This window comes from Akebia trifoliata, chromosome 16 (genome assembly GCF_017979445.1).
Source record: "Akebia trifoliata isolate Shusen 1 chromosome 16, ASM1797944v1, whole genome shotgun sequence".
Classification (NCBI taxonomy): Eukaryota; Viridiplantae; Streptophyta; class Magnoliopsida; order Ranunculales; family Lardizabalaceae; genus Akebia; species Akebia trifoliata.
In genome coordinates, this window is record NC_141390.1 from 27,616,772 (window position 1) to 27,644,754 (window position 27,983).

The 27,983-nt window shown below is 33.7% G+C and overlaps 3 protein-coding genes and 1 long non-coding RNA gene across 22 annotated transcripts; 3 read left to right on the forward strand and 1 right to left on the reverse strand.

Annotated features, from left to right (window-relative positions):
• Positions 1 to 329: 329 nt before the first annotated feature.
• Positions 330 to 9,867, forward strand: LOC147383196 (uncharacterized). The gene is made up of 2 exons (XR_015173974.1): positions 330 to 596; positions 9,679 to 9,867. It is a non-coding gene; the product is annotated as an uncharacterized LOC147383196 (long non-coding RNA).
• On the forward strand, positions 2,357 to 9,039 carry LOC147383197 (uncharacterized). Of its 19 annotated transcripts, XM_086429295.1 has the most exons (9): positions 2,386 to 2,710; positions 2,798 to 2,905; positions 4,627 to 4,704; positions 4,782 to 4,852; positions 5,054 to 5,151; positions 5,602 to 7,207; positions 7,310 to 7,649; positions 8,529 to 8,672; positions 8,825 to 9,039. In XM_086429295.1, exons 6-9 carry the CDS (start codon positions 7,064 to 7,066, stop codon positions 8,932 to 8,934), a joined length of 738 nt encoding a protein of 245 aa, XP_086285421.1. In that variant the 5' UTR covers positions 2,386 to 2,710; positions 2,798 to 2,905; positions 4,627 to 4,704; positions 4,782 to 4,852; positions 5,054 to 5,151; positions 5,602 to 7,063; the 3' UTR covers positions 8,935 to 9,039. The 19 variants fall into 19 exon arrangements, with proteins under 19 accessions (XP_086285433.1, XP_086285432.1, XP_086285421.1 ...); XM_086429290.1 differs by having other exon boundaries at positions 2,798 to 4,704; XM_086429293.1 differs by adding an exon at positions 4,367 to 4,435 and having other exon boundaries at positions 4,538 to 5,151.
• A 3,873-nt stretch (positions 9,868 to 13,740) lies between the features above and the next one.
• LOC147383198 (mavicyanin-like) lies at positions 13,741 to 17,141 on the forward strand. The gene is made up of 2 exons (XM_086429308.1): positions 13,741 to 14,012; positions 16,665 to 17,141. Exons 1-2 carry the CDS (start codon positions 13,844 to 13,846, stop codon positions 17,042 to 17,044), a joined length of 549 nt encoding a protein of 182 aa, XP_086285434.1. The 5' UTR covers positions 13,741 to 13,843; the 3' UTR covers positions 17,045 to 17,141.
• A 1,944-nt stretch (positions 17,142 to 19,085) lies between these two features.
• On the reverse strand, positions 19,086 to 26,570 carry LOC147383199 (sugar transport protein 6-like). The gene is made up of 4 exons (XM_086429286.1): positions 26,368 to 26,570; positions 22,588 to 22,907; positions 21,280 to 21,906; positions 19,086 to 19,695 (listed from the first exon to the last, which is right to left on the reverse strand). Exons 1-4 carry the CDS (start codon positions 26,477 to 26,479, stop codon positions 19,249 to 19,251), a joined length of 1,506 nt encoding a protein of 501 aa, XP_086285412.1. The 5' UTR covers positions 26,480 to 26,570; the 3' UTR covers positions 19,086 to 19,248.
• Positions 26,571 to 27,983: the final 1,413 nt, after the last annotated feature.

Here is a 27,983-nt window from a genome sequence, read left to right on the forward strand (position 1 = left end):
ATAGAACGGCCTAGACACGCCAAACTAAAAACTTTTAGGTGCAACAACCTTGGACACCAACTGTCTGACTACACCACTAATATAAATACAATTATCTGGTTTAGGTTTTCTAGGAAATCTTTAGGGACTATCATTTTATAAGAGCCAGTCGTTGGACACTCAATAAACACTAGCATTTTCTCTCTATATATTCCAATCTATAGTACTTGTATTCTGTACTACTTCGTTGTACTACATTTACTAGTACACATGTGTATTGCAGTTAGTACACTCTCACCACTTGATATAAGCGCACCGCACTCTCATCATTTCCATCAAAGAGAAGTCTGTCCCAGTAAACAATCATAAGCTCCTAGTACGGATATTGCTCTCCAAAAAGGTAAGTATTCTCTTTCAAGATCTTGACCGTTTGATTGCTACTTACCTTTTTTTTTTATAAATATTTTATCGGCATTAAATCTTGACCCTTGATTAGGTTGGTTTTGAGCTAAGTGGGGGGCCACGTGAAATGAAGGAGTGGAGCCCACTAAAAAGAAGGATGCCGTAGAGTATTGTGCCCGTCACCGATAAATGATAATTGGATTTGGATGTAGAACGTAGATCTCTCTCTCTCTCTCTCTCTAGATTTCATGGAAACACTTATGGGTGAATGCCCCACAAATGTTGCCGGTCGATAAAAAAAAATTCACCACTATTGCCCTCACAATTTTTATTTTTTATAAGTTTCTCTCACATGGGCAAAATTAAATCTAATAAAAAAATTCTTTCGGACTTGATCTAAGATTTTAAAAATGGATGGATACTGAATTTTTATAAAATTCAATAGTAAAAAATAACTTTTTTGAAAATTTTCTTTACACTAGTGAAATCCTTACTAACTTAATAAGGGTAGTTGGATTTTTAGAAGAAGAAAGACAGTCTTCATAAGTTGAATAAAAAATAAAAAAGTTGGGGTAAACTAGTTAGAATGAATTTTGAAATTCACTTGTTGATGTGACATGTGCGTAGAATCATATATCTTTTTCTTTGTGATACATAAGGAAAATCAATGATTTCGTATTCACATTTACATTAACGAATGAATTTTAAGTGATATTTTTCAAGTCATTTTATCCTCGGTAAAAGAAAAATCTCAAAATATACTCAACTAACATAATATGTGCACATAACCATTGATTTTCCTCGAGATACACAAACAATTTATGGTTCTATGCATATTCACAGTCAAATTGAATATATTTGAGTAGAATAATGCTGGAGTGACCTCAATTCACACTTTGCCGACGCGAAAAATATGTATGAAATCATAGATACTTTTCATCTAGATACAGTGAAAAACATCTATGGTTCAATGTGCACCTCCACATCAGCAAAGTGTGAATTGAGGTCAATCTTAATGTCACTCTTGCACAACTCACTTGAGTATCTCATGGTATGTAATAAGATTTCAAATCTTACTACTAGTCATCGGGCTCATATGAATCACCACATTGGTAATCCAACAACACATCCTCTAAATTTAATGTAAAAGCTTGTATTTCTAAAAACAAATTTTTTTGGACGGCTACGATTTAAATTCAACAGTTTAAAATAAAAAAATGTCAAGATTCTTAGAATTCCATCCTCTACATCCCATGGTATTGGATCATGTTTTACGATGCCACAAAGTAAGGAAAGCGTTTTTCAAACATAATTCGGGGCTTCGAAGAATCGCAAAATGAATAAACAAATAAAAATAACACAAATAGTAAGTTTAGAAATTAGATTTGGGCATTTATGTCATGGGCTTTTTGAACAGACCATAATGGAAAAAAATATCAATGCATCAATGATTAAAATTTATAAAACTTAGCCCAATTCAAACAATTGAAGGTGCCAAATCTATGGATCCTCAAGATCCCAGTTAAAACATCAACGGTTCTCGATACACTGACAAGTCAGAGCAGTGTTGAACGCGTCCAATGCAAACAATCCATCATTTTCCAAAAAAAAATATAGCGGTCGAGATTTTTTTTCCTTCCTAGCTTACTGATCTCAGCCGTAGGTTTGACAATAATCTCGAGAATCTTTCAAGTCAAACTACTACCTAAGTTTTCTCCTATATTAATGAAATATTTAATAGTAGAAAATAGAAATCATTGTAAAGATTTGGGCAAGATCTTTCAAAAGATTTCATTTTTTTTTTTTTTTGTTATTTAAACTACTTTAAATATTGGAAGTTATGACACTACGTGAAAATCATAAAAATTGTTTAAAAAAAATGTTGGGCTTGGCCCGACGAATTTTAGAAATTTAAATTTGACGGGCGCGGGCGCACGAAATTTAGAGAAAGTTGTATAAATTTTTTTTCGTCTCTCTCTCACTGTCTCTCTCTGATCTGCGATTTTCTCTCTCTCTCTCTTTGTCTGGTTCGTGAGAATCTCACCCGTTTGTGAGAATCTCCCTCTGATCTGCGATTTCCCTCTCTCTCTCTCTCTCTCTCTCTCTCTCTCTGGTTCGTGAGAGTCTCACCCGATTGTGAGAATCTCTCTCTGTGTCTCTCCCTTGATCACATCTCTCTTTACAATCTCTCTCTATATCTGATCTCTCGATCTCTCAACATTGAAAATGAAGTAGTGAAGATGAGATCTAGGGTTAACTGGAGCCTACATATCTAGAAGACATTATTAGGGCTTTTTGCATTCTAGAAAACGAGATCTGGATACTGAAGGCAAGAGAATTTCTTTGGATTTCTAGGGTTTATGCCTTTCGTTTTTTACGATTCCAACACTTAGCTTTTGTTTGTTTGATATTGAAGGAAGAGTTGATGAGAACAAATCTCTAGTTGAATTTTTTCAAGCAGAAGATCAAAGAGAACCAGACAAGATCAAGCTCAACAAAAAGTTCCCTTACTTTGATTGTTGAGGTGAGTTGATCATCCACGTTTTCAATCAGATGTTTTTATTATCTTATACAGTTTGATAATTCAAAGTTCAATAAAAAAAATTTAGTTGTTTAATGCCAAATGCACTTTTGCCTCTCCCCTCACTTAAAGAACCCTGATATATTAATCGAGATATTTGTAATCGGATTTTGATGGTGCTCGATCCAGAAATTATCTTAATAATTGTAATTTTTTGTGTACTTACCTGATTTACTGAAATTAACATTGTCGGGGTGAATTGATTCTCCGATACATTTGTAAGTCTTTTCCTTCATTGGGTTCATCGAAGGTTTGAAAAATCAGAAGTGTTTATTGTAGGATCTAGTATCTATATAATAGGGTTCAGGGATCAAACAAGCAGAAAAACGAATTTTTACTCACTCAATAGGGGATTTGGCCTCCTTAGAACTTGGTTATTTTTATTAAATTGTTTAGGCTTCTTAGAGTCAATTACATCCTTATATAATCCCAATGAAACAATCCTAATGGGAATTAAATCCCTCAAAGGAACAATCCTATCTAAAGCAAATAAATAGAGACCTAATAGAGAAACAATTCCCCTATTAAAGTAACTATCGAAAGAGAGAACGATTAGGAAAATATTTGGGAGAATCCTAACACTATATTAAGGAGTTTTACTAGTCAGGATGGAAGAGTCCATAATGGAAAGAATGAAACTCAATTGAGAGAGAGAGAGAGAGAGCGAGCTAGGGAATATGTTGGCAATGACTTTATATTTGCTTCCAAATTTACTAGCAGTGGTATTGTTTATGTTTCTAATGTTTCGACGATGGATTGAAAACTTAGATTGGCATATCATAAGGTTTCTTTTATGGTGGTCACAGGTATCTATGTCCCCTTCTCTATCCCCTTCTTTCATTTTAGTCCACCTTTCATTTTTATTTTCTTCATACTAGTTCATGTAATGTTTCTACTATGTTGTCACATGAATTGCCTGAATGGAAATAAAGAAAATCAATTCACATATTATGTCTTTGAGAATTCATGTAATCAATGAGCAGTGTGCTGCATACTTAAAAGACAAATCATAATTCTCAAGCTAACCATGGGATTTCCATTATAATTCTACCTATAAGCTTCAAAGGGTAGGAGGTCAGAAATAATATCTGCAGTTGCTCCCCCTAGTTTCTATAGGAAAACATTGCATTAGATGCAGTAATACCAAGAGAGAATTCATAGACATAAAAAAAAGAGAGATCATTATGGACTCATTTATATAGTTTGAAGGTGACTTGTAATGGTATCATTAGCAATAACCCAAAGGCACCCTAATTGTTACCAAAAACTTGGGACGAATCCATTTATTTGGATAAATTCAATATTTATGTGGGAATATGAACTCGACTATTTCTCATGCTATTTTCTTTCTTTTTATTTTTATAATTTTGTGGTAATGTGTTTCTTCAATCAATTTGTGAGTAGCAAACTAAAGCAGAAAGGAAGGTTCGTCCCGATCATCCCTATAAAGGATTTTTATTCATATTGAAGCATGTAAGTTCTTGTCAATTAATGGTAAATTATATACATTTGGTGAAGGTATACGACCAATACGTTTACTAGAGTAGTGATTAGATAGTTTTTAATTTGGTGAAGGTTCAAACCATTGGTACCCCCAATAATCAATTTTTTATTATGGATATGCCTTTTCGTCTAATGGCCACTAAATCAGCCTTTTTTTACAGGTCCGTGTAATAATCGTCAAATTAGCTGACAAATTACATAACATGCATACTCTTTCATACTTGCCCGAGCATAAGCAAGTAATGAAATTCTTGGTTTGGTATTTAATAGGTGATCCCTTCTTGTCTTTTATCAAGCATTATTACTCTGTATGCAGTCCAACATTGCAATGGAGACATTGCAAGTCTTTGCACCTCTAGCAAAGCTACTAAGATGTATCAGATTAAGGTACGTCCATGCCTGCCCTTTTTGAAACCTTGGTTCTTATTTTCTGCTTTGGTTCCTAGATACACACCTTTTCACATTCCAACCCATATGTTAAACATTGGCTGTAGAAGAGAATGTCTAGGTGTAGTCCTCTCAAATGTTGTCAAATCACCCTGCAATGTGGTTACATGCTTACTAAACTCTGATTTTCCCATGTTCCAGGCTGAGAAAATTTTAATGAGAAAAATTGACGATGTTCAATTTTTAGATCTTGTGATAGTAAAAACTGAAGTTCACTCGGTATGCAAGGAACCCTACAGGTTAGGACATAAACCTCATTCCAACTAAAATTTCTCTCGCTCAGCTTTAATTAGTGAAGTAATCTTGCTCATACTCATGATTTATGGCACACATAAGGTTTTATTCAAGAAACTTTTGTAGAAGTGCATACATGCGTAGAATATACTACTAAACCATTTGAGACCTGAATGAATGCTTAGCTCATCCACGATTTCAATGGAAAACTTTTGAGAATAAACAAAATATAATTACTTATTACTTCAGATACTACATGGCTGCAGATAGACACATGAGCAGACTTCGTAACATGCACAACACTAAATAATTAGATTTAGTTGCTTTACTTTTCTTTTTAAGACACAGTTTGTGTGATTTTGGTGTAATACTTTTAAACATATTGAGATGTGTTGAACCCAATTATTGATTTAAAACATTTTCCTCCCTGTAACATTTCAAGAACTATTTTTTAGGTCGAGTTGGAGGACCCTGTTGAGAACATTGGTGCTAAGTTGGTAAGGCAGGCTGGGGATGTGACAACCACCTCTGTTGTTCTTGCACAAGGTCTGATTGCCGAAGGTGTTAAGGTTTGTGAAGCATTCCTCTTACCTGATTATCTTAATTGGATCAAATCCAAACTTGTAAACTTTTCCATGGATGTGCATTCCTTCTTCAAGGGCTAATAGGAGCCACTTACATTATCCAATCATTTGGAGCACAGAAGTAAAGGTGAATTATTGACATTGTGAGATTCCTTTATGAAAGTATGTTATTTTTTAATACTCACACACAAGTATGATCTTTCATTTTGAAAGACTTTGTTGGGCATCATGCAAGCAACAAGTTAAGATTTTGTTTGCAAGTGAGAATCGCAAGGTGAATTTTTTTGTTCTAATGGAAACTCACCACTGTTAAGGTTCATGGGCCTAACTCAACCTCAAAACCATGGTTATAAGGTGAGGGTTGCCTTCTCCTTATATACCGCACAGATTAGACTCCCACAAGCGATGTGAGACTGTCATTCTAACAGCCACAAGAGGCAACCACCCTTGCTGCATTGTGATATTAGGATCTTATCATCACTCTTGTTTTAACATTGTAGGAGACATCAGATCATACTCACATCTCTGGGTCCGGACTTTACATGGTGGTAAGCATAGCTAGGCATGGTTTATGGTTATGGTATCGAATATCGACACTCAACGACTTTAAACAAACTTAGTTAATTTGCACCTTAAAAAAAATAATAATAATAAAATACTTAAAAGAATTAATCCATTGTTTTTAGGAGGGTTCTTTTTTAATATTTTTATTTAAACGTCATCGGATGTCATGATTTAAGTAGATATCTACTTAGTCGTATTGTGTGGGTGCTAATGGATAAACGTCATCGAAATGTCACGATTTAATTAGATATTTCCAAGTATTGATGGTTGCCTTGAATTTGGCGTCATCTATATTCTATAACATGGCTTGATGTTTGACCTGTTTTCATCCCAATTATTAGTTTATATATATATATATATATATATACTAATCCTACCATCATTTTCAATCCCCCATGTCCAAGAACACATGTGAAGTTGAAGATTCTATTACTTATCACCAGCTTGATGATTTGTGCATGGGCTTGCTTGAATTCTTCCATACACTTGCGCCTTTGTACAAGAGAGTAGTTTTCTTTCTCCCTTGATCTCCACACTAGGCTTTGTTATGGACCCTCTTGTGCTATCAAGAGATGAGTCTGGGGAAGGACTGATGTCCTAATCATTCTGGCACTCAGACCATCATAAATCAAACTAAGTAGCTAAATTTCATAGTGCATAGCAAAATATAGAGGAAGACAAATCAAGGGAGTTATTAGAAACAGAGGAGGAGAGCCCAAGGCAGAAAATTGTTATCAAAGAGGAGAAAGTGGTGGTTGCATCTAGATGCATGCAAAGTGTTACTGTTTCAAATTCGAATTCAAAAAGAAATGGAACCGATTCCACAAACATTGGGAAGATCAATGGGATTGAAAATGGTGGGCCTAGTAAGAAGGTTGGATCATCAAAAACCATGGAAGAAGCTATAGGGCAGGTATGATTCTAGCCTGATACATAAATACATTAAATATTTACAAATTTTATTAGAAAATTTTACATTTGATAAGTGTAAACATGATTTAACAATGATAATTAGTATTGCGTGTCACAGACACGGCCAACAACTCCTGCCCGCAATCAATCTGATGCCACCGCTAGAACAAAGGCAGACATCGTTGGAGCCAACATTAAAGAGACATCGATCCTTTCAAAGGGCTTAACTCCCAAGCAAATCACAACTAAACAGGAGAACCTCAACTTGGGTTGTTTCTCAGATAATGGAAACAAAAATAGAACAAAAGATACTCTTTCCTGGGGTTCTCTACCTGCCAATCTTGTGAAGCCTGGGAAACGTATGTTGTCTCTTTTCCCATTCTTCATAATTGCAATGTTAGTCCTGCTGGTCAATCGAATTCTCATAGTATCAACTTATAAAGGTACTCACTTTCTAACTTAACCTCATTGAGCATGTGAGCTGATGGGCTTGTCTAACTAGAATGTTGGAATTTCTGGATACATTCTGTTTCTTTTCTTCTATGTTTAACTTGTTTATTCAATAACATAACCATTATGCATGCCTTTTCTTTATTCAATAACAGCTTGCTTCAACCATTCTACTTTGTAATGAGAACCATCAAATAACTTGTGACCCACTTCATTAGAGTAATGATTCTTCAGCAACGTACCTTTATAAGTTGAGATGATGCATGCTGATTCTTCAGCATGAGTAGTTCATGAATTTGGTGGATTACATATCTTCAGTAGTATAATAATGATTCTTTATCATGTGGAATGGGATATAGATAGAGATACCTGACAACCTCTCGGTGTTTGTAAGTTGAGAAAACTAAATTACGTGAAGTTTTACCGATCATTTAAAAAAAAGAAATAGAAAAAAGAAAAACCCTTCCCTGAAGTTGTTATGGTGAGTACCCTTATATTTGGTGTAATTTTACCTGATGAGATCTATGTTAGAAAAGTAAAGAAGATATGGCTTTAGACAAAATTGAATGGAGGAACATAAATCCATATGGCTTTTGTGTGTCATTTGGCTGGTTTGGTTGCTACAGATTTAATTTTGTTCCAATATTTGATGTAGACAATTTGTTTCCTATGTTTGGGATTAGCTTACATATATGTATCCTGTCTTTTAGTTGTGTTCTCATTGACTCCCTGGATCAACCTATTGAATTTGTTTGCATAGTTATTTCCATGATTCTTACATTCTTCAAGTATGGAAGTTAAAATGCCAGGTATAAATTTAAGTCACCATCCAATAATTGAAAGATTTTACATTTCTGTTTTGTGTTCAAGAGGCCCTGTGGAGTTAGCTTCAGCAGGTGTTTCTATATCAATCTTCAACATTATATCCAAGATATTCAATATTCCTCTCCTTAGTGTCGCGACTTCATTTGTAGCTGAAGACATTGCAAAAAATGCCAGCATGGACTCTGCCTCAGGTGAAGTTAAATTGATCCTTTAATGGCTTCCAAGGAACTCAACATGCCATCTTATATTGAGTTCACTACACATTTATGAAATACTTTTGGGACAACTGTCTATTTTTCTATCTTAATTTGAGCTGATTGGTGTGCTGATAGGAGTTTTTCAGGAGAAAGCAATAATGGTGGACCACTTGATGAAAAGACTAGAAGAAAGCAATTAGCATCTGTCTCTACTCCCTTACTTTTAGTTGTTGGAATTGGTATTTTGAGGCTTTAGTCTTATACTTGGGATCTGGATTGTTAGAGCCTAATTGCTTCTATTAAAGTTTGTTTAGTAATGGAATTTCAATATATAATATGAATTTGGTGGTGTTTAATTTAATTTGAAGTTTGTTTTATGATTTTTCTTTTGTTTTTGATTTTTTTTTTATTATTTCGTTTATTATGATTGGTGAATTAGATAATCATGCTATTGTTTGTTAAACCTCTAAATTCGACGGTCATACTCTATAGATTTTTGTTTGTTTTTTTGAAGTTCATTATCCAATAATTTGATAGTCTAGGGCCGTCAAAAAAAAAATTCTACAAGAGAATATTTGACGGGCATATTTGACGGTAAGGTCCGTCAAATTTCTCAAAATTTGACGGGCTAAGACCGTCAAATATGGGCCTTTTTCACATAGTGTGAAATTTGAAATTTTCAAATAAAAACCTACTTATTAACAAAGAATGACATGTAATTAAATATGATTAAGTATAATGAAATTCATAAATGATTTGGAAAATATATCTCCTTATTGACTTTTCGAAATTATTATGTGTTTCTTCTATTATTAGTCAAATTTATCTTTCATAATCTCATAAAAGATATGATCGATGGACCTTACCTAACAAATATGAACCATAAGTGAGTACCCATCACCATAAAATTTCTTGATCAGTCGACTATTTGATTTGATTTGATTTAAATAAATTCCCATAGATGATTTTTTTTCTCCCTCTCAAAATTTGTCATTTACAGGTATATTGTATTGTGCTCTTCCAATACAAAAATATGTAAGAAACTCCTACACAGCTGCACGAGACACCATTGATGGAATGTGGAAGCTTACGCCTCTATAACAAGAATGCCCAGCTTGTGAGAGTGGAGGTTAAACACATATATGTCTACTCAAAAGATTGATATTATCGATTTGACCATTCAATTGCACCACGATCATCTCCCCAATGCATACATGTCAATGCCTTCGATGCCCATGGTGCCACACACACGTAGGTCCACAATGCCATGACACCAAGAAATAGGAGTACGATCTGACAAGTAACGAATGAGAAAGTCTTGAAATAACACATGTGCAAAGTGCAAAGTGTGCCTCATGAATTCCCAAAGTGCACTAAACTCATTCACATACATGTGAATGCGGTAGCATTACAACCTAGTAACCATATTTTCGTCTCTCAAACAATTGAAGACCTGGAATGAATAATTATATGTTGTTATAACTTATATTTATGTGTCTTTTATCATGGTCGTTGGATTAGATTTCAATCTAACAGTAAAGATGAGTATGAGATTTTTAGATTAGGATTGGATTTTCTTGTAGACGTGATTTTCTAGTTATATTAGGATAGTGGTAACCCGATTGGTTTAGAACTCCACTCTACCTTTAATTGGAATCCTAGTTGATTTTTAGTCTTCCCCTTATATATTTGATTATTGGTTGTACTCTATACTAATTCAATTCTTTTAGGGTTTGAGAGAAAAAATGAGAGGAGTGTACAAAGGTTTTAGAGTTTGGGTTTGAGATTAAAACCTTGAGTGATTATTTCTTATATTGTTCTCATTTGATTTCTTAGTGAATAACATTAGATCTATATGTGGATGTAGGCATCGTTACCGAACCACGTAAATCTATGTTCTCTTAATTTTTTTTTATAATCGAATTGAACAGGAATCTCCAAATTCACAACATATGTAAGTTTAATAATGCTTCTCTACATTAGTAAATTACATACAAACTAAACTTCCAAAGAATGAAAGACAAGTAATCTAAACAAATAAGTTAACGAGTTTTGAAATTTTATTTTCCCACCAAAAGTTTGGATTAAAAGATGAGAATTTTAGCTTTTCCTAGAATCAATCAACTAACATTTAATGAAGTTCATTTATTTGTAAAATGAGACCACATTTTTATGCTCATTGATCTGGCAAATTCATGAACCAAAATGAAAAATAAAAAATAAAAAATATCCATTTACCCTCATTTATTTTGTAAATTCTCAACAATTTTTTTCCCCCAAATTTCAGCCTGGCAATTCCAAACACACATGCCATCCACTAGTTTATTTGTACGGATTTTCTTTTCAAATGCATTATCATGTTCAAAGTATTATGGCTATTCAAAACAATCCCTTAAAGCTATACACGACAATCAGGCCTTCCAACACTGGACAAGAAAGTCCTCTCCATTACCACATTAAGGATGATTTTAGTTTATATTTAATCGACGAAAGACATGATCTTAGACAAAATTGAATAGAAGTAACATAATTATTGCTGAGAAAATCCAAAAGAGCACACCAGATTATTCTGTGGGGCAAGCTTAGTGTGAAGAAATCATAAATGAAAAAGGGTGTGGAATCTTTGGTTAGTGGAAGCCATTTTGTGATTCTTTCCACCTTTTTCTCCCCTTTTCTTTTAAAGCATTACTAACATCTTCTCAAGCCATTGTTGGCCTTTTAAATGGTGTAGAACTTTGGGATTGCTTTACCATTTTGTGAACTTCAAGGCACATTTTCCTCTCTAACAACACCTCTTACCTCATTTTTCAACGATTGGCCTTAAACAGCTCTAACAACTAAATATTTTACACGAAGTTTTACAATTGGGTTCAGATGGAGACAGGGCAGCACTAGCTGCCTTGAGGGTCTCCCTTACCCGAAAAACCTTAAATTAAAAGAAGGGATGACATTATTCAAATAGATCTCATTTAAAGCAGAGTGGGCAAGATCATCATGGCGTTCCCTACCTCACTTTGTCCCAAAGACACCCCACGCGCCCAACCAACTCTTGCAAATCTTTCAAACAAACAAACACACACACACATACTTACAAACACGCATGCGAACATGCACACACACTAATGCTAACATGGCAACACTGTCACCGTGACACGTGTGCCTTTACTAAATTTTAAGAGAAAATTTTCATTTTTAACTAATTATTTATCTATATTGGGTATCCAATTTTATTTACTAATTATTTAAAGCGTTAGGGTTCCGTCGACTCAAGAAATATGACACAAGATCTTGATCGTGTAAGTACAAAATCTAGTGATTGAAAATTATCATTGAAAATAAGTATCATTGGGATATTTATTGTTGAGGTACACATAAAATCTCAACCGTTTGATTTTATATTTACACGGTCAATATCTTGTGTTATTTCTTGAGTCAACAGAGTCCGACCCTTATTTAAAATTTATGAATATTTGTAGTAGTCGATATGTTGAATCACACATAATAAACATTTTCTATTAATTTTTATGAATTTAATAGAAGACTTAGTAAGTTCTAGACATAATCCAATAAAGGAATAAGATTCGTTTGGGTGACCTCAAATCATTGAGATCAAACTTTGTTGTGTTGTGTTGTGTTATTATTTTTTTGATTTGACGTATGTTTTCATTCTCACAATTATACCCTCTACCAAGTTTTAGTCATTCTTGATTCAAGTTTGAATGTTACTTGCATAGGCACAAATCAATTTAACTTGAGATGTTTGTAAATCTACAAGTTGGGCATTAAGAGACCAATTATTTTCATTTATTACGAAAATACCCAATTTGGTATTAATATTATAGAATTAGTGGTTGTTGGTAGATTAGTATAAAACTTGTGTGGGGAGGAATTACTAGTTGTTGCAATGTAACTCAAAATGTTGGTTTCCACATTCAAATCCCAACCACCTCCATAGTTTAATACTTTGATTAGAAGCTTATCAATGGGGCTGCCACTCACTCCATCAATTTCATTCTATGGTCTTCTATCTATTACATCCCATGCACCCAAAGTTGAATGATCCTAACCATTCAATTATCATTATGGTTTTAAAACTCGATTTCATGTCTTGTCTTGTCTTGTCCATGTCAAATACCAAGTTGTCTCGGATGAGTTTTTCGACACATTTAAGATGTCTCGTTCAAAAAATTAAAATAAATCTCGTCCAACAAATTAAATTGTTCGTCCAACTAGTTCATGTCTGATATATAGACAACTTGGACGATACGACTCGATCTTAGACGAGTTTTGAAATCATGATTATCATCGATTAATGGTAATTAATATAAAGTAGAGACTCACTACCTAGATAGCTAATACTCCCATTAGGGGTATGGCTCGGTGGTAAGGCATTGCAATAAGAATATGCTCTTCTTGATCGTGAATTTAAAATTGAGTGCAATCTTTTAATAATCTGCTTAGCGAGAATTGTTGGTTCTCCTCCGACCTAGGGAAACTTAGTCTCACTAATGTGCGGATACTCTTGGGTTAAAAAAAAAAAAATTAATACGACTAATACATGTCCCAATGCATTTGGGGGGAAAAATTACATTAAATTTTGATAAAGATATCCATAAAATAATCCATCATCTAGCAAATGTGTCGGACATGTCTCGTTCTCCATCAATATTTCAATAAGGGCTTTAACATCAAAATTTGGGCCATTGGATTTAAGTATGGTTGAATCAATTAGTTAAAAAATGTCAAATGGGGACTAAGTATTCTTCTACGTAAGATGAATAGATGGAGAGTATTCTAGGGATTCCAAAAGGATAGAATGAACTCCAAGCAAACTCGTTTGAGGTTAAAAAAGTCAAATTCTATTTTACTCTTTTTTTTTTTATATCCTACAAAGGGTATTATTGTCATGTTAAAGAAACAGACTGTAATTCTTCTATTAAGAAAATTATTGAAAAAGAAAGAAATTCTCTCAAAATGTTTCTTAGTCTAAAACTTTCTTTGAAGCATCCTTACTTATATTTATATACGAGTGGCTAGTGTCGACCACCACATAAGAGAAGCTTTACAAATCGCAAACCTCTCTCTCTCTCTTTCTGTCTCTCTCTTTCTGTCTGTCTGTTTGTCTCTATCTCTGTTTCTGCGTCTTTGAGGCTAGCTCAGCTGCCATGGCTTTTGTTGAGAGAGCCATGGTTTTATTGATGGTTATGGCTTCTTTACAGATCTCCATGAGTGTTGTTTATAAGGTGGGAGACTCTTCTGGATGGACTACCATTGGAAACGTCGATTACAAGAAATGGGCTGCTTCCAAGACATTCCATATCGGAGATATCATCAGTATGTCTCTGTCTCTCTCTCTCTGTTTCAGATCTCATGTGAGGTTTTTTTTCTTTCTAAAAACTCATGTACCCTTTTTGGAATCTGGGTTTTTTTTTTTCTGAAATTTTACCCTTTATTATCTTTGATTTTCTCTGCTAGTCTGCTTTTGCAAATTTTCTTTCTTTTTATTTTTTTTGCTTCTCTATTGCACTATTGGTTGTGGTGATGCTTTCTTTCATGATTTTTTTGTTTTTTTAATTCTACCTATTAGTCCACTTTCATCTATTTCTCTGTGTGCGACTTTCTTTAAGTTCTCAAAAATTCACTCTAAGCTGTTAATTTCTCACCATTAGATTTATTTCCTTTTTTAATTTTTTTTTTCCATTTTTGAACAACTCTGGTATCTCCTTTACAATTATAACGAGAGAAGTCGGAGCAAAGATTGTTCACTTTTTTTTTCTTCCAAAAATGTCCCACACATTCCAAGTAGAATTTGTCTCCATATTACATTTAAATTACAAAAATATCTTACAATATATTTAATGATAAAATATCACATAAAATTGGATTATTAATTTCTTATGTTAATTATTGTTAGGGATAATTGTCCAAATTCTTTTACTAGACTTATTCTTAGTCTGAGGTCAAAGGAGGTAAGTCTAATTAACTAGGGCGTAATTAAAAAATTAACTTTTTTATTTTTGTTCTTCTTTGTTGTCTTCATATTTCATATTTGCTCCTTCACTTCTCTCAATGTCCTCTCCCACCAACTCTGCCTACAAGTGTGCAACAGCTAGTGGGCATCGACCACACTTTTTCAACGTTATTATCCTGTCTAAAGATGCCTATCTTTCAGAACATGGCATGTGTGCCACGTGTTGTTTGTACCACGTGGCTCTCATCCATATGTGTCTTAGGTCTGTCACATCACAGGTTATAGGTAATGTGACCATTCTTCAGTACACTATGATTTGTTGCTAGAAATCTTCTCTATCACCCACGTGGCTTAAGGTTTTAATTGTTTCGAGGATGCTACTGTTTGAAATTTTAACTCATTGTACGGCTCTGATTTTATTTGAGAGTACGCGCACTTTAATACAGTGGATAACGATGTATGAAATCGAATCCAAGAAAAAAAAACAAAGAATGATCAGATGTTTCTTTTCGTAGGATAATACCGTAGAACGACACGCGCAGTGGTTGCCCCCACGAGACAGAACTGTAATGTAGAATGTGGTCCTACTTTTGGTAGCCATCATCATGGAGTATATTGGCGTGGGTCCCACTCAAACTCACCTGTCAGCTCATATCACTTGTCATATTCTATTTGTAACACGTGTGAATCATGAGTCATACGCGTGGGAAGGGATAGCTTATTATGGTGGTCCTACGGTAGAAGTTTTTGTGCCACACGTGATCGTTGACAAAATCAAAAGCAAGATATACACGTGTCTCATTATGATCGGTCCTACTAAGGAGTTAGTTACTGTTTAATCAGCCTCATTCCTTCTTCTAGATCTAGGGAGTGACAAACAAATCATCATCATTGTGGTGGATAAGAATCATATTGAATAATTCATAATGACCATGATTTGAAGAATATGTTGTAATTAGATTTTAATTGATACATATGAAATATGTTACAGATTCAATCTTGAGAAGTGACGTTATATGACTGTCCAATTAAGAACTTTGATTAATAACATAATAACGAACAGGGACAAATTGAACTAGTTAAAGGTTCGATTCATTGTGGGTATGTCTAAAATAATGTTACCTGATTCGTGGATTCGCTTGATTATAATTTGGGCTTGTGATTCAACACTCGAGAATGAACTTGGTTCGTAGGGGTAGACAGAGGTAAGGGTATTTGAAGATTGAAGTGATGAGTATGGTGAAAAAGAGATTGAAGTGAAGGTATTACCAAGGTCAAAGTGACATGCTCAATTTAAAATTTTATAGGGGGATGTCTCAAATATTATCAACATGTAGAGGGAGGGGCATGTAAAAAAGAATAAGAAGAAAGTAGTTCGTCGAATTCACTACATTTCACAAATTGGGGGTGAATCGTACCGCGGTTCAATACTCGGCCAACAGATTAGGTAACTCAGGTCTAAAACAATGAACCATTCAAACCCCCTTGTTTTGGTGAATTTTAGAGATGTACCCTATGGTTTGGTCAATATTAGAGATAGGCCTTATTTTTTAAACCACCCCTAGATTTGATCAATATTGAAGATACTCCTTTGTTGTTAAATTGATGATATGCCCCCCTCAACCGGAGTCTTCTTCTATATGATTAACATAGAAGACTTAAATATTCGCCACGATCTAGTTCTGTGAGCCGGGTTTGCTCGAGAGTGGCAAACTTCGAACCTGATTTCGAACCGAACTGAAACGAACATATCAACAAACCAAGTAACATAGGTCTTACATTGACATGAATTTGATACCTATTACAACATGAGTAGAAGTCATCTCAAGATGTATATAGATTTTGAAATAAAATTCTTTCATTTTTCTCGATTCATTGATTCAATGAGTGCTATTATACCATGAGTTCTCTTAGACTCCTTTTGATTTCAGTGGATTGTTCTTATTCTTTCTCAATTTGGTCTTGGAACTGAAGTTGTTATGTTTTTGTTGTTGTTTGCCAAAAATAATTCCAAGGTTTCGAGTACAACAAGCAGTTCCACAATGTGATGCAAGTGTCCCATACTGATTACGATACATGCAAAACATCTTCCCCGATCGTCACATACACCACAGGCAATGATTCGATCACCATCAAGAAATCTGGCCATTACTACTTCCTTTGTGGCGTTCCTGGCCATTGCCAGGCTGGACAGAAGGTTGATATTAGAATTCCTAAAGTTCAATCTTCAACAGCTCCTGCCCTCGCTCCTACCTCACCTTCTGCTTCACCTCCTTCTTTTGCACCTGTACCACTGTCACCGACACCTAGTAAGAACAGTGCTTCCCTTCCTTCCAAGGGGTTCATCGGTGTGGTGGCTTTCGCGCTAGCCATTTTTGCAGGTTTTGGTTATTAGAAGGGTTTGTATTAATGGTGTTTTGAACTTCCTTGTATGTGTTTGTTATTGGACATGTGTCAAGACTAATTAAGTCATTTTATGTGACATTTGAGTATCCTTTATGTTTTTAAATGTCAAACTTTTGATGATGGATATAATTTTTTTTTTTGAAAGTTTGTTGGAGTTGGGTTGGGTCAAGAGTCCAGATCAATCACCCAAAGAGGATTTCTTTTGAGTTCAGGGCCCACTGACCATAAATATTTTTCCAGGAATTAGTGTACCCACACCTCAAAAATTACTCTGATTGGTGATCTCCTGATGTTGTTTGAACAAATTTTTTTCCCTCCCTCCAAGTGTTTGGCACAAACAACAAAGCCCATTGTGAATAAGCCCAAATCTAGATAGTTATTGTGCTTATGTTGTTTTGAATAATTTAAAATATATAGGGTCCCATTCGATACTCAACATTTGCCCACCATGTTTTGTCTTACATGGTTTAAAAGTTTTGGAATGGGCTGATTTTTGATGAGGATGTCACAAATGATTTACAAAAAATGAACGGTTCACGATTTTTCAACTTGTAAACATGGGGTTAGAAGTTTTGGAATGGGCTGATTTTTGTTGAGACAAAGGGTTGGGTTTCTATCTTTTGTCGAGATGAAGATAAACAGAAACAGAATTGTTAGATTTAGTTAAAAAAAATAGAAAAACTGAGGTAGTAAAGAAAACAGAAAAGAGGAGGGAGTTTTTTGTAAATAAAAGAAACTCCGTTTCTTTAGTTGGAAATGACGTTTTGAATAATCTGCACCGTCCGTTTTCTCAGATCTAACGTCTCTCAAACGTCTATTTTTCAGCACGTCCCTCGAACCGCTATATATATATATAAATTAATAGAATAATTACTTTTCTGAAGTACATTAATTCCTGGGTGTTCAACCTTAATATATTATATTATAATGATCAAATTGTTAAAAAACATTATATTACTTGATCTTTTATAAACTTGCCTGATTCATGTCGATCACATTTTTTAAATCAATGAGTAAGTGGAGCATGCCATGATCACATCCAATTACCGGATAGATGAGGGGCACAAAGGGATGGAAACAAATTTAAAATTTTTAATTATTAATAATTAAGTATTTATTCAATAATAAAAAATTTACTTAGCTTTAAGACTTTGAATGGCTCAAGATGGAATTTAGTGCTTAATGTAGGATGGTAATTTTTCTTTGCAGCACTCCCACAAGATTGGGTTTTCACAATTTAAATGATTTTAAGAGCGGTTTTGATGTTAAAAATGAAAAATCAAGTCAAATTTGGGGTGGGGACGATTTTGATATACCCTACCCTGCCCCAATTTTTAAATATAAGGAGTTAGTAATTTTATGTTTATATATATTGATCCGTAATATATTCCAAGATTTATCTTTTATCCCCACCATTTGATCTCAAATGTAAATGGTTTGGGATCCTTTGGCTCATGAACTCATAAGAAAACACATGATCCCAACTGTTTATAATTTGAATCCAACAGTTGAGATTTTTAGGTTTCTACACCCCTCATAAGAAATTTGAAGGGCAAGGGTGGGGCGGGTTTAAGAAAAACTACTAAGGGAGGAGGTGGGTTAAAACATTCATACCCAAGTCATTTCTCGAATCTTTGTTTTTTGACTTTTCCAATAAATCAGAATTAAAGCCATCTGAAATAATTGTCGAACCCAAACTTTATTTATTATGCTGGTGTATTTGCAAACGAGTCGTGCTGGAGTGACATGAGGATTGTACCTCATATTGCACATCCTTGGCATGGAAGTGTGCAGGAATCATAAATGCTTTTTCATTCGTATCTCAATGAAAAGCATCTATGGTTTTTGCACACTTCCATGTCAGAGGTGTGACAATATGAGGTACAATCGTGACATCACTTCAGAATTATTCTTTGAAAAATAGTATTTATATACAGATCAGAAACCACTCAATTATATTGAAACTCAAACAATTTTGATGGCATTTGAACCAAGCCAACATATCTAAATCTAAACCATTATTTCCATCTAAACCAAGTCAATATCTCAAATCCAGAAGCCAAATTTCAGAAAGAAAAAAAAAGTGTTTTGGGGTGGGAATGCAAGACAAACACCCCCCAAACAGGATCATCTTTATAATCTAATGTCAAGATTATTCTTCTTAGAAAGTCAAAAACATAACAAGGTCCATCTTTATAATCCACTTTCAAGATTATCACCATTATGATAATCACCCATGTATCTCTTCCAAAACCAATGTTGCTTCCAGACTCTCTCGACCATAACTTCGATTGGTACGTTCTTCGTCTCAGGCAACAAGAACTGCACAAATAATCCCATAACTAGAATCCATGCAGCAAAGAAGAAAAAGATACCAGCGTGCATATGGCACAACATCGATAAGAATGCTTGTGCTATGATGAAGGTAAAAAGCATGTTAGAGCTAACTGCAAAAGCGAAACCCGCTGTTCTTGTCTCAAGAGGGAAGGTTTCACTGGGTATCAACCAACCCAAAGGTCCCCATGACCATGCAAAACTCATAACATAGAGACATACAAGCAATACCACAATAGATGCTTCTCCTTTTCCCAAAGAGTCTGTAGGTCCCAAATCTGCTAGAAGAATCGCTCCGATTGCAGTCTGAAATATTTTGAAATCTAAATTAATTGGTGTAACAAATGATGGACTACCTCCATATTTGAATGAGACAATGATGAAAGAATTCACACTATTGTTAAATTCTTTGAGAATGAGATCAAGGCAGAAAATAATGACATGAGTTGAGACAGAAAAAAAAAATAATAATAATAATAAATATATATATATATATATATATATATATATATATATATTTGAAAATTAAAAAAATATATGATTTAAGAGAAAATATTGCTCTAGGCAATGTCATTATTAATATTATTAGTGCAAGTTGTTTAAAGAATTTTGGAGTTTCATTTTTGAAGATTTCTTGGTTAGATGGGGGTATATCATGAGAGAGTAGTCTTAGTTATGTTGGGGTTTGTTGGGTTTTTTTTGTTTTTTTGGTGGGGCGGGGCAGGCTTGTCTTTATTTCTTTAGGTTCACCTCCTTTCCTTGTATTATTAGGTCTTGTTCTTTAATATATTCTGCTTTACTACCCCCACACACATCGAAAAAAAAAAAAAGATAAGTGAACATTTAGTGAGCTGAATTAGATGAAATTACAATTCCGACTAATTGTTCATTTTAATTTTCAAAAGGTGAACGTTTGGGATCACAAGTTTTCAAGTGACGATCTCTCAAGTTTAAAGTGACAATTTCATTGGGTTTTCTTTACCGATGTTTACTACTTTTAGTGAGATCGTCACTTTATAAACCAGCGAGATTGCCATTTTGGGGAAGAAAACCCTATGAAATTGTCACTTAAAACTTGAGAGATCGTCACTTGAAAAACTTGTGATCCCAAACGTTCACCTTTTGAAAATTAAAATGAACAATTAGTCGGAATTGTAATTTCATCTAATTCAGCTCACTAAATGCTCACTTATCTTTTTTTTTTTTTTGATGTGTGTGGAGGTAGTAAAGCAGAATATATTAAAGAACAAGACCTAATAATACAAGGAAAGGAGGTGCACCTAAAGAAAAACTGCAAGATCATCACTTGAAAACCGAGATATTCCTGTTTGGGTAATTAAAATGAACAGTGACCCACAATCTTAATTTAATCAAAAGCTGGTCACGTTTTGGTAAAAATTCCAAAAAATTGAAGTTTAGGGCAAAGTTTAATGGCAAAAAAGGATGTGTTGACCCTAGTATTTGATATAAGGCATAGATATCTATGATAAGGTTTTCAAGAGAAAATGTGATAGATTTCTAGTGTGGACTACAAGGGTAGTGCACTATATTTGGTATAGACATGGAGAAGACCTAATAGAAAGGTTTTGGTAGAGAAAATTAGAGGGAATTTTGGAATTTATTAGAAATAAGTCTCTATAAAGGCATTTTTCCATCATATATGCATTTCCTTTAGTAACTCTATTGTATCTTCCTCAAAGTTTCTTCTTCTTTATCAAATGTGTTTATAGCTTCTATAGAAGCATGTTATTATCTATACAAGTTATTTTATATTTCAAAATCCTACAAATCCCTAGGCAAATAATCATCTCAACAGATGATCCTAAAAATTTGTTCTTAGCAAAATTCAATTCAAGGAAGAAAAAGAATGAGCAAAATTAAATATATTACCTGTGTTATAAACATCTGGACACACGCCGTAAGAAGCAATTTCCTCCTCCCATACTTATCGACCGTGTAAATCGAGATACATGTGCTTACTACATTAACTAGCCCCATAATGACCGACGATAATAATGAACCATCACTCTTGAATCCAACGGTCTGAAATAATACTGGTGCATAGAACATTATAGCATTGATCCCTGTGAATTGTTGAAAGATTTGCATCAATATGCCAATAACAAGCGGGGGGCGGCTCACAGGCTTCATGAGTTCCTTGAATGGATTCTTCACTTGTCGTGCCATTTCACTTGCAAGTACAATCTGATCATACTCAGCGTTGACGTCCTTTGTATGTCTAATCTTCTCAAGTATTGTTCTACCCTTTTGAAGCTTTTCACGCTCAATGAGACTTGTTGGAGTCTCGGGTATGAAAATGGCACCTAAGCATAGAATGAAGGCAGGAACACCGGCTAGGCCTAAGGCTAACCTCCAACCCCATGGATGAAATTTCGAAGCGAAGAAGTTAACTATGTTTGCAAATAAAATGCCAATTGTCACAAAGAGTTGGAAGAGAATGTTGACTGCGCCTCGAAATTCAGTTGGAGCAATCTCAGACAGAAATAGAGGAACTGCCTGCAAATGATTTTTAAGTCTTTTAAGTTAGAATTCCATCCTTAATATAGTTTTTGGCTTTTTTTATTTATTTTCAATACTTGCCCGATGATAGAATCCAATGTTAAGTTTGGTTCAGATTATAAAAACAATACCCTCTTAATAAGAATTCTAAATTCAACAAAAAGCCATTTCTTGTGATTTTGGAATTTGTCGTGTTTTTACGCTAAAGTGGTTTTTTATTCTAGAGCAACTCCAACTGATCTCTAAATCTCTAAATTTAGAGATAGAGATATCCAAACCAAAGTCCAACGGGTCTTTAATTTATTTTAGAGAAATCCCTCTAAATCAGTGTTCACGTCTCCAAATATATATGGATATCTTGAGAAATTTTAGAGTGCCTCTCTAAATCATTATTCACATTTTTTAAAATACCTATTTTATCCACATTTTCCCAAGAATGTTATTTTTAACCTTCTCTTTTCATGGAACATGATGAGTTGGAGCGGCTCGTAGATTATAATATTTTATATCACAACAATAGAAACATGGTCAATAAATGAGATTCTCATTCTAGATTCTAGAAATTATATCTTGAGAGAAAAACATGGTAAAATTATTTTTCATAGATTTGCTTTTGACAATCCCAAATCAGAATCTAATAATCGAAACTAAATACCCTTACTGGTGTTGTGCCCGTACCTCATTACCAAATCCGACACCAACACCAAGAAGAATCCTTCCTATGATCAACATGATGAGATTGAAGGCTGCTGCATTTAATAAGACACCGCCCAAGTAGAAGGCAGATGCAATTAGCATAGTTGGCCTTCGTCCATACTTAGAACAAACCTTCGAAGCAACGAAGCTGAAGACAAGAGCGGCAAGATATAGTGAAGAGGTGAAAAGCTGAACTTTTTGGTCATCAAACTTGCAGTAGTTGTCTTCATGTGCTGATTGTTTCTTTTTATAGACAACGGGGAAGAATTTCTTTAGGAAGTCATCCATAGCTGTCACTCCACCTGAAAACATGCCAAAATTTGCAATAGGAGGTATCAATATCACATAAATCAAATTATAGCAATCTCCGAAACACTCTATCTGTCAAATTTGCATCTCAAAACATTTTTTATTATTTAGTCTATAGTACAAAAAAGCATGGGTTCTCTAATTAATTGTCATTGTACAATAGTATTTTTATAATACGACGGGTTTTAGTTTCTGAATTAGGGTTCTATGCGTTCAAAAATCATTGTCTTGACAGTTTAACACTAGAGTGATGATATATGGGATTATTATTCTTTTTTTTCCTTGTGTAAACGACATCGATAGATAAATATTGTGTTGAAGAGGGTGAGACACGATGGTTCATGTTAACAAAAAAAAAATAACGTATAATTATTGTAAACACCTCATTTTTGCCTAGGCTGAGCCTGAGAGCACCAAAAACTTTTCGAGGAAGGGACTTAATCCAAAGTAACTTTCCAAAGGGTTCGAAAACCCCAAATTGCAAGTAACCAAGGTTTGAAAATCATTTTCAGACAATTTTGACCTAGCCAAGGATGACCCACGACTAGAGAGATTTTTAAACGTGGCTAAGGGTAACCCACGGCCAAACATAATTTTAGCTTGGTCCAAGGGTAACTCATGGCCAGGCATAAAATTTGCTTTGGCCTTAGGTGACTCATGTGTGTTATAATTTTGTTACAATCCATGTGTGTTCGAATTTTGTTAGGGATAATTACCCCTTAACCCTCTCCTTAATTATTTTTTTACCCATATCTTAATCCTTCAATAAACATACCATCATGGTCTTCTTGTAGATTTCATTTTTCTTCCAACAAAGACCCTTGGTCAAATTGGTCCCCACATGAGTGTAATTACTACCCTAACCTCACATTGTTGGAATTAAAATTAGGTAGTTTACTCTTATGCCCCCAAGTCTATCCTCAATCGTATAAGGTTCAATGTAAATTGATCAAGTTCAAGAAATTTTGACAACTTTGCTAATCCATTAAATCCTTTAGAATTTCTATTCTATGAATTAGGTGTTCTTTACTTTCCTTGCAAATTTTAATTCATAGAATAGAAATTTATCTTGCTTCCTTTAATGGTAACATAGCTAGAGAATAAATCCTCTTTAGAGGTAATCTTCTCTTGATAAATTCATCACATGCATAAACTTTGCATCTACTCACTTCTAAAATAGATACAATTAAGAGTATAGTTCCCTATGGACCTATATTCAACTTTTAAAACCAACAAAAACAGTCTAAAATTGATAAAATCTCATGCATCATGTCTGTAAACTTTCATGGTGGTGTCCAACTTATGGATACTTCTTAAATGATAGATCAACAAAAAAATGTTCCCAAGTGAGCACATACCCTTTAAAAAAGTCTTGAGATTCAAGAAGGTGAAATCCACATAGATTCTCACCAAAATTCTAGGCTCACAAAAAATTTCAACAAGTAATATTTCTGTTTTAGTTTACTCATTAGTTTAAATCATTTATTTTTGAAAACTAGATTACAATTCTTTTATTTCTTAATTTCTTCTATATTTTCTAATATTCACTTATGGTCATATATTGATAATCATCTTAGGATGGGTGGGACAAGGTGTCTAACACCTTCCTTATCCCTTAACTAAACCTCATTATCTTAGATATTTAGATAGACCATTTCCCCCTTATCGTTGGATATGTGAGTCACTACAAGTCAAAAAATAGAATTTTAAAAATTTTTTATAGTATCCATTCACACTTTAATTGAATGGAGGCGACTCTTAAACTCATGTAGATGAGCTCAAACCTCCACAAAGGTTTCAAAGCACATACATCTACAATTATCTTTGTCGATTTATATTTTTTCATCGAAAACTTTTTTCAACAATTAAGTTTTTCTAAGTAGAGAACAATTTTTATATATTAATTTCATTAAAAGCCTATATTTTTAATGGAAATTGTTATTTACAAAAGTAACTGGTGATAAGTGTTTTTCACAAAAACCTTAGTTACTTAGGTTTTGTATTTCCTTAAAAATGAATTTCTACATTTGAAGTTCTTTGAAAATTTTAAAAGAGTAGAAACTCCTTTTTAGGAACTATATTCATATTGTAAGAGCTAAGATGGGCGGAAATTAAACAATACCTATTCTAAGAACCTTAATAATTGAGTCAATGGTGTAAAAATAAGAGTTCATTGATAATTCTTGGATTGATTATTAAATGAACTTTAATAAGGTATCTATAATTCTATATAGCTATTTAATCAACCAAGATATTGATGCAGTCTAATATAAAAATACCAATTATTATAATTCCTAATGTAGAATATCCTAATTGATATTGGTAATATATAATTATTCATCACAATCTTCACGCACAATATAATTTCTAATATACTATCTTATTTGAGATGAGATACATTGACAATGATATAATATATCTCACACATAATAACACAATGCATCTTATTCTCTAACAAATAGTAATTCATATATTATTGTAGAGAATAAGAGGTAATTAAGGAGAGCAAAAGCACCAGACGAGGAAATAAAAGAATGTGGAAGGAGGGAGAGAGTCGTGATTTTCTAACTTGAAAATTTTCACTTGGTCGACATGGCAAGTGCACAAAACCATATATCTTTTTCTTTGGGGTATACAAGGAAATAGATCTACGGTTTTCTGTACTTGCCACATCAACCAAGTGAAAATTTTCGAATCAGAAAATCATTATTCATATATATATATATATTTGGTGGTAACATTTGTCATTGTATGGTCTCGTCTCTCTATCAGCAAGTATCAAATCTTCTATATATGGGCAAATTCAATGTAAAATAATGAAAATTGGCCTTTAATTGAATTTCTTACGGACTTCGAACGTGGTTAACGTAAAAGGATGAGGATACCCATGTTGTGGGTAAAAAACTCGTACTAGACAGCAAATTTACTTTGATATCTAAGACGAAACAAAGATTTGCTATTACAAAAACTCTAAGCTAAGCTGATGAACCAATGGCATTAGAAAATCCACTAATGATTTGACATTAGAAACTAAGGCTATGTTTGGTAACATTTCTAAAGTATGGAAATTAGAAATAAGACTTCAAAAATTTCATCCAATGTCCCTTATCGTTGATTCAAAATTTCTGAATTTCGATTCTGAAGTCTGAAATCCAAAACGAAACCAACGAAAAAAAAACTTCTAAAATCTGAATTCGAAAGTTGGATCACCACCTCCATTCAACCTCACAAGTGTTACCAAACACAAACTAAATCCACTAAAATGGTGGGTCCTATTTCCTACACGTACTCTAACCTACTAATCCACTGGTATTGGAATCACCATAGACGGATCTACGTAAGTTTTTTGGTTAAATCTTAGCCGTTGGATTTGAAAATGATTAAAAATATTTAAATCTTTGTACGTAGATCCCATCATTCAAAGAAGAAATATAAAACTAAAAAAAAATATACCTGAAATTCCAATATCGTAACCAAACATTAGGCCTCCAACAGCTGCTACGAGCCAACAAAACAACACATAACCCTTAGAATAAAACTTCGTATTCGATCCAATTTCCGACATCTTTCCTGTGTTACAACCACTCGCCCGATATGAAAATGTATGAGTTTGTTGGAGGAAGAGGAGGAGAAAAGGGGAGGTGTTATAGTGTCAATCCACGTTGAACAGTATCCGTCCAACGAAGATCTGCTTTAGCATTTATCTTTCCATTTCAGCCGTTTATTGACAGAGTGTCCAAATTAGTCACAGAAATTAAAGACGACAGACAGACTTTTAGAGTAAGGGTATTTACTTAATTTCCTATTATATCGGAGGGTATATTAGGAAATTTAGTGTATATTATAAGCAATTCTAACGTTTGTTCATAGAAATGATATGGTGCGGTACACAGGGCCCACTGATTGGGTATTTGTTTTAGATGATCTTGACCGTCAAAGTTCATCACAATCCTCTACCGAAGATAGTGAAATCGGTTGAAGGAAGATCCTATGGGAATAATTATTTGTTAACAAAATCTTAATTAATTAAAGATATTTATGAAAAAGTGATCAACTTTTGACTAATTTACGATTCCGACTCACTACTCATTTAATTTTAATTACTAAAACATGTGATTTTAAACGCGAAATAGTCACTTGGTTCTGAATTTTTTTTTAACGAAAACGTGATTATTTACGTTTTGATAATTAAAATTAACAGTGACCCAGAATCGTAAATAACTCATTTTCAACTCACGAAATAGTAATTCACCCTTAAAATTAATTATTTTATGTCAAAGAATTATCAAATCAAGAAATTTTAAAAATATTGGATGAGTCAACTCAGATTCAGAGTTAATAGGAAGGGCAAGTAACATTTCATGGTGACCTTCTAGTTTGACCGTCCAAAGAAATAAAGGAATTGTGCGAGTCGTCTTTGACTTCTATGGAAATTTACACAAATTTGACTTTTCTTTCCTTAAATTGTTGTTTGAGAAAATTTGTATGAATCTCCGGAAAAGATAAGATGCATGAAACATGCGGATTGCTCTCTCTCATTTCTTTTTTAGGACACACGTTAACGAGAAATAAATGCTCCTTAAAAATATCTGACACTATTTTAGTAAAAAAAGATTTTTTTAAAGGGTATTTTCGGTATAAAATCTAATTTCTAAAGTGTATTTATTGCCCTTTAATGTGTGCCCGTTAGTAAGATCTTTCTTTTTAAATGAGCCTATTTCTGTTACAAAGATAATTCTTGGCCAGTGTGAAAAGTATGGCTTAAATGGGGTGGGTTCGGGTTGATCAGATACTCCGATTTGAGTTATTCATATTTAGATCTGATTTTTTTTTATCTGGATCCGTATCCAAATCTTACTTTGATCTTATTAGCTAAAATCATATTCGAATCATTTTACTTTCATTAAATTGTGATCTAAATTGGACCTAACCAAATTACTTGATTTAAGTTAGATAATTTTTGTAAGTTTAACATTTTTTGCTATATTTCTTTTTAATTTATATATTATTCAATTTTATCATTATAATTCTTCTGAGTGCAGGGTTCACTGACCCATGAACATTTTTCA

What these genes read in the sequence shown, in the direction of transcription:
- LOC147383197 (XM_086429287.1), top strand. Translation starts at nt 7,064, where the DNA reads ATGCAAAGTGTTACTGTTTCAAATTCGAATTCAAAAAGAAATGGAACC. An exon ending in CATAGTATCAACTTATAAAG is followed by an intron (nt 7,650 to 8,528) that starts GTACTCACTTTC and finishes TGTGTTCAAGAG; the next exon opens with GCCCTGTGGAGTTAGCTTCA. An exon ending in CAGCATGGACTCTGCCTCAG is followed by an intron (nt 8,673 to 8,824) that starts GTGAAGTTAAAT and finishes GGAGTTTTTCAG; the next exon opens with GAGAAAGCAATAATGGTGGA.
- LOC147383198 (XM_086429308.1), top strand. Translation starts at nt 13,844, where the DNA reads ATGGCTTTTGTTGAGAGAGCCATGGTTTTATTGATGGTTATGGCTTCT. An exon ending in CCATATCGGAGATATCATCA is followed by an intron (nt 14,013 to 16,664) that starts GTATGTCTCTGT and finishes AATAATTCCAAG; the next exon opens with GTTTCGAGTACAACAAGCAG.
- LOC147383199 (XM_086429286.1), bottom strand. Translation starts at nt 26,479, where the DNA reads ATGTCGGAAATTGGATCGAATACGAAGTTTTATTCTAAGGGTTATGTG. An exon ending in GTGTCGGATTTGGTAATGAG is followed by an intron (nt 21,907 to 22,587) that starts GTACGGGCACAA and finishes AATCATTTGCAG; the next exon opens with GCAGTTCCTCTATTTCTGTC. An exon ending in TCCAGATGTTTATAACACAG is followed by an intron (nt 19,696 to 21,279) that starts GTAATATATTTA and finishes AAAATATTTCAG; the next exon opens with ACTGCAATCGGAGCGATTCT.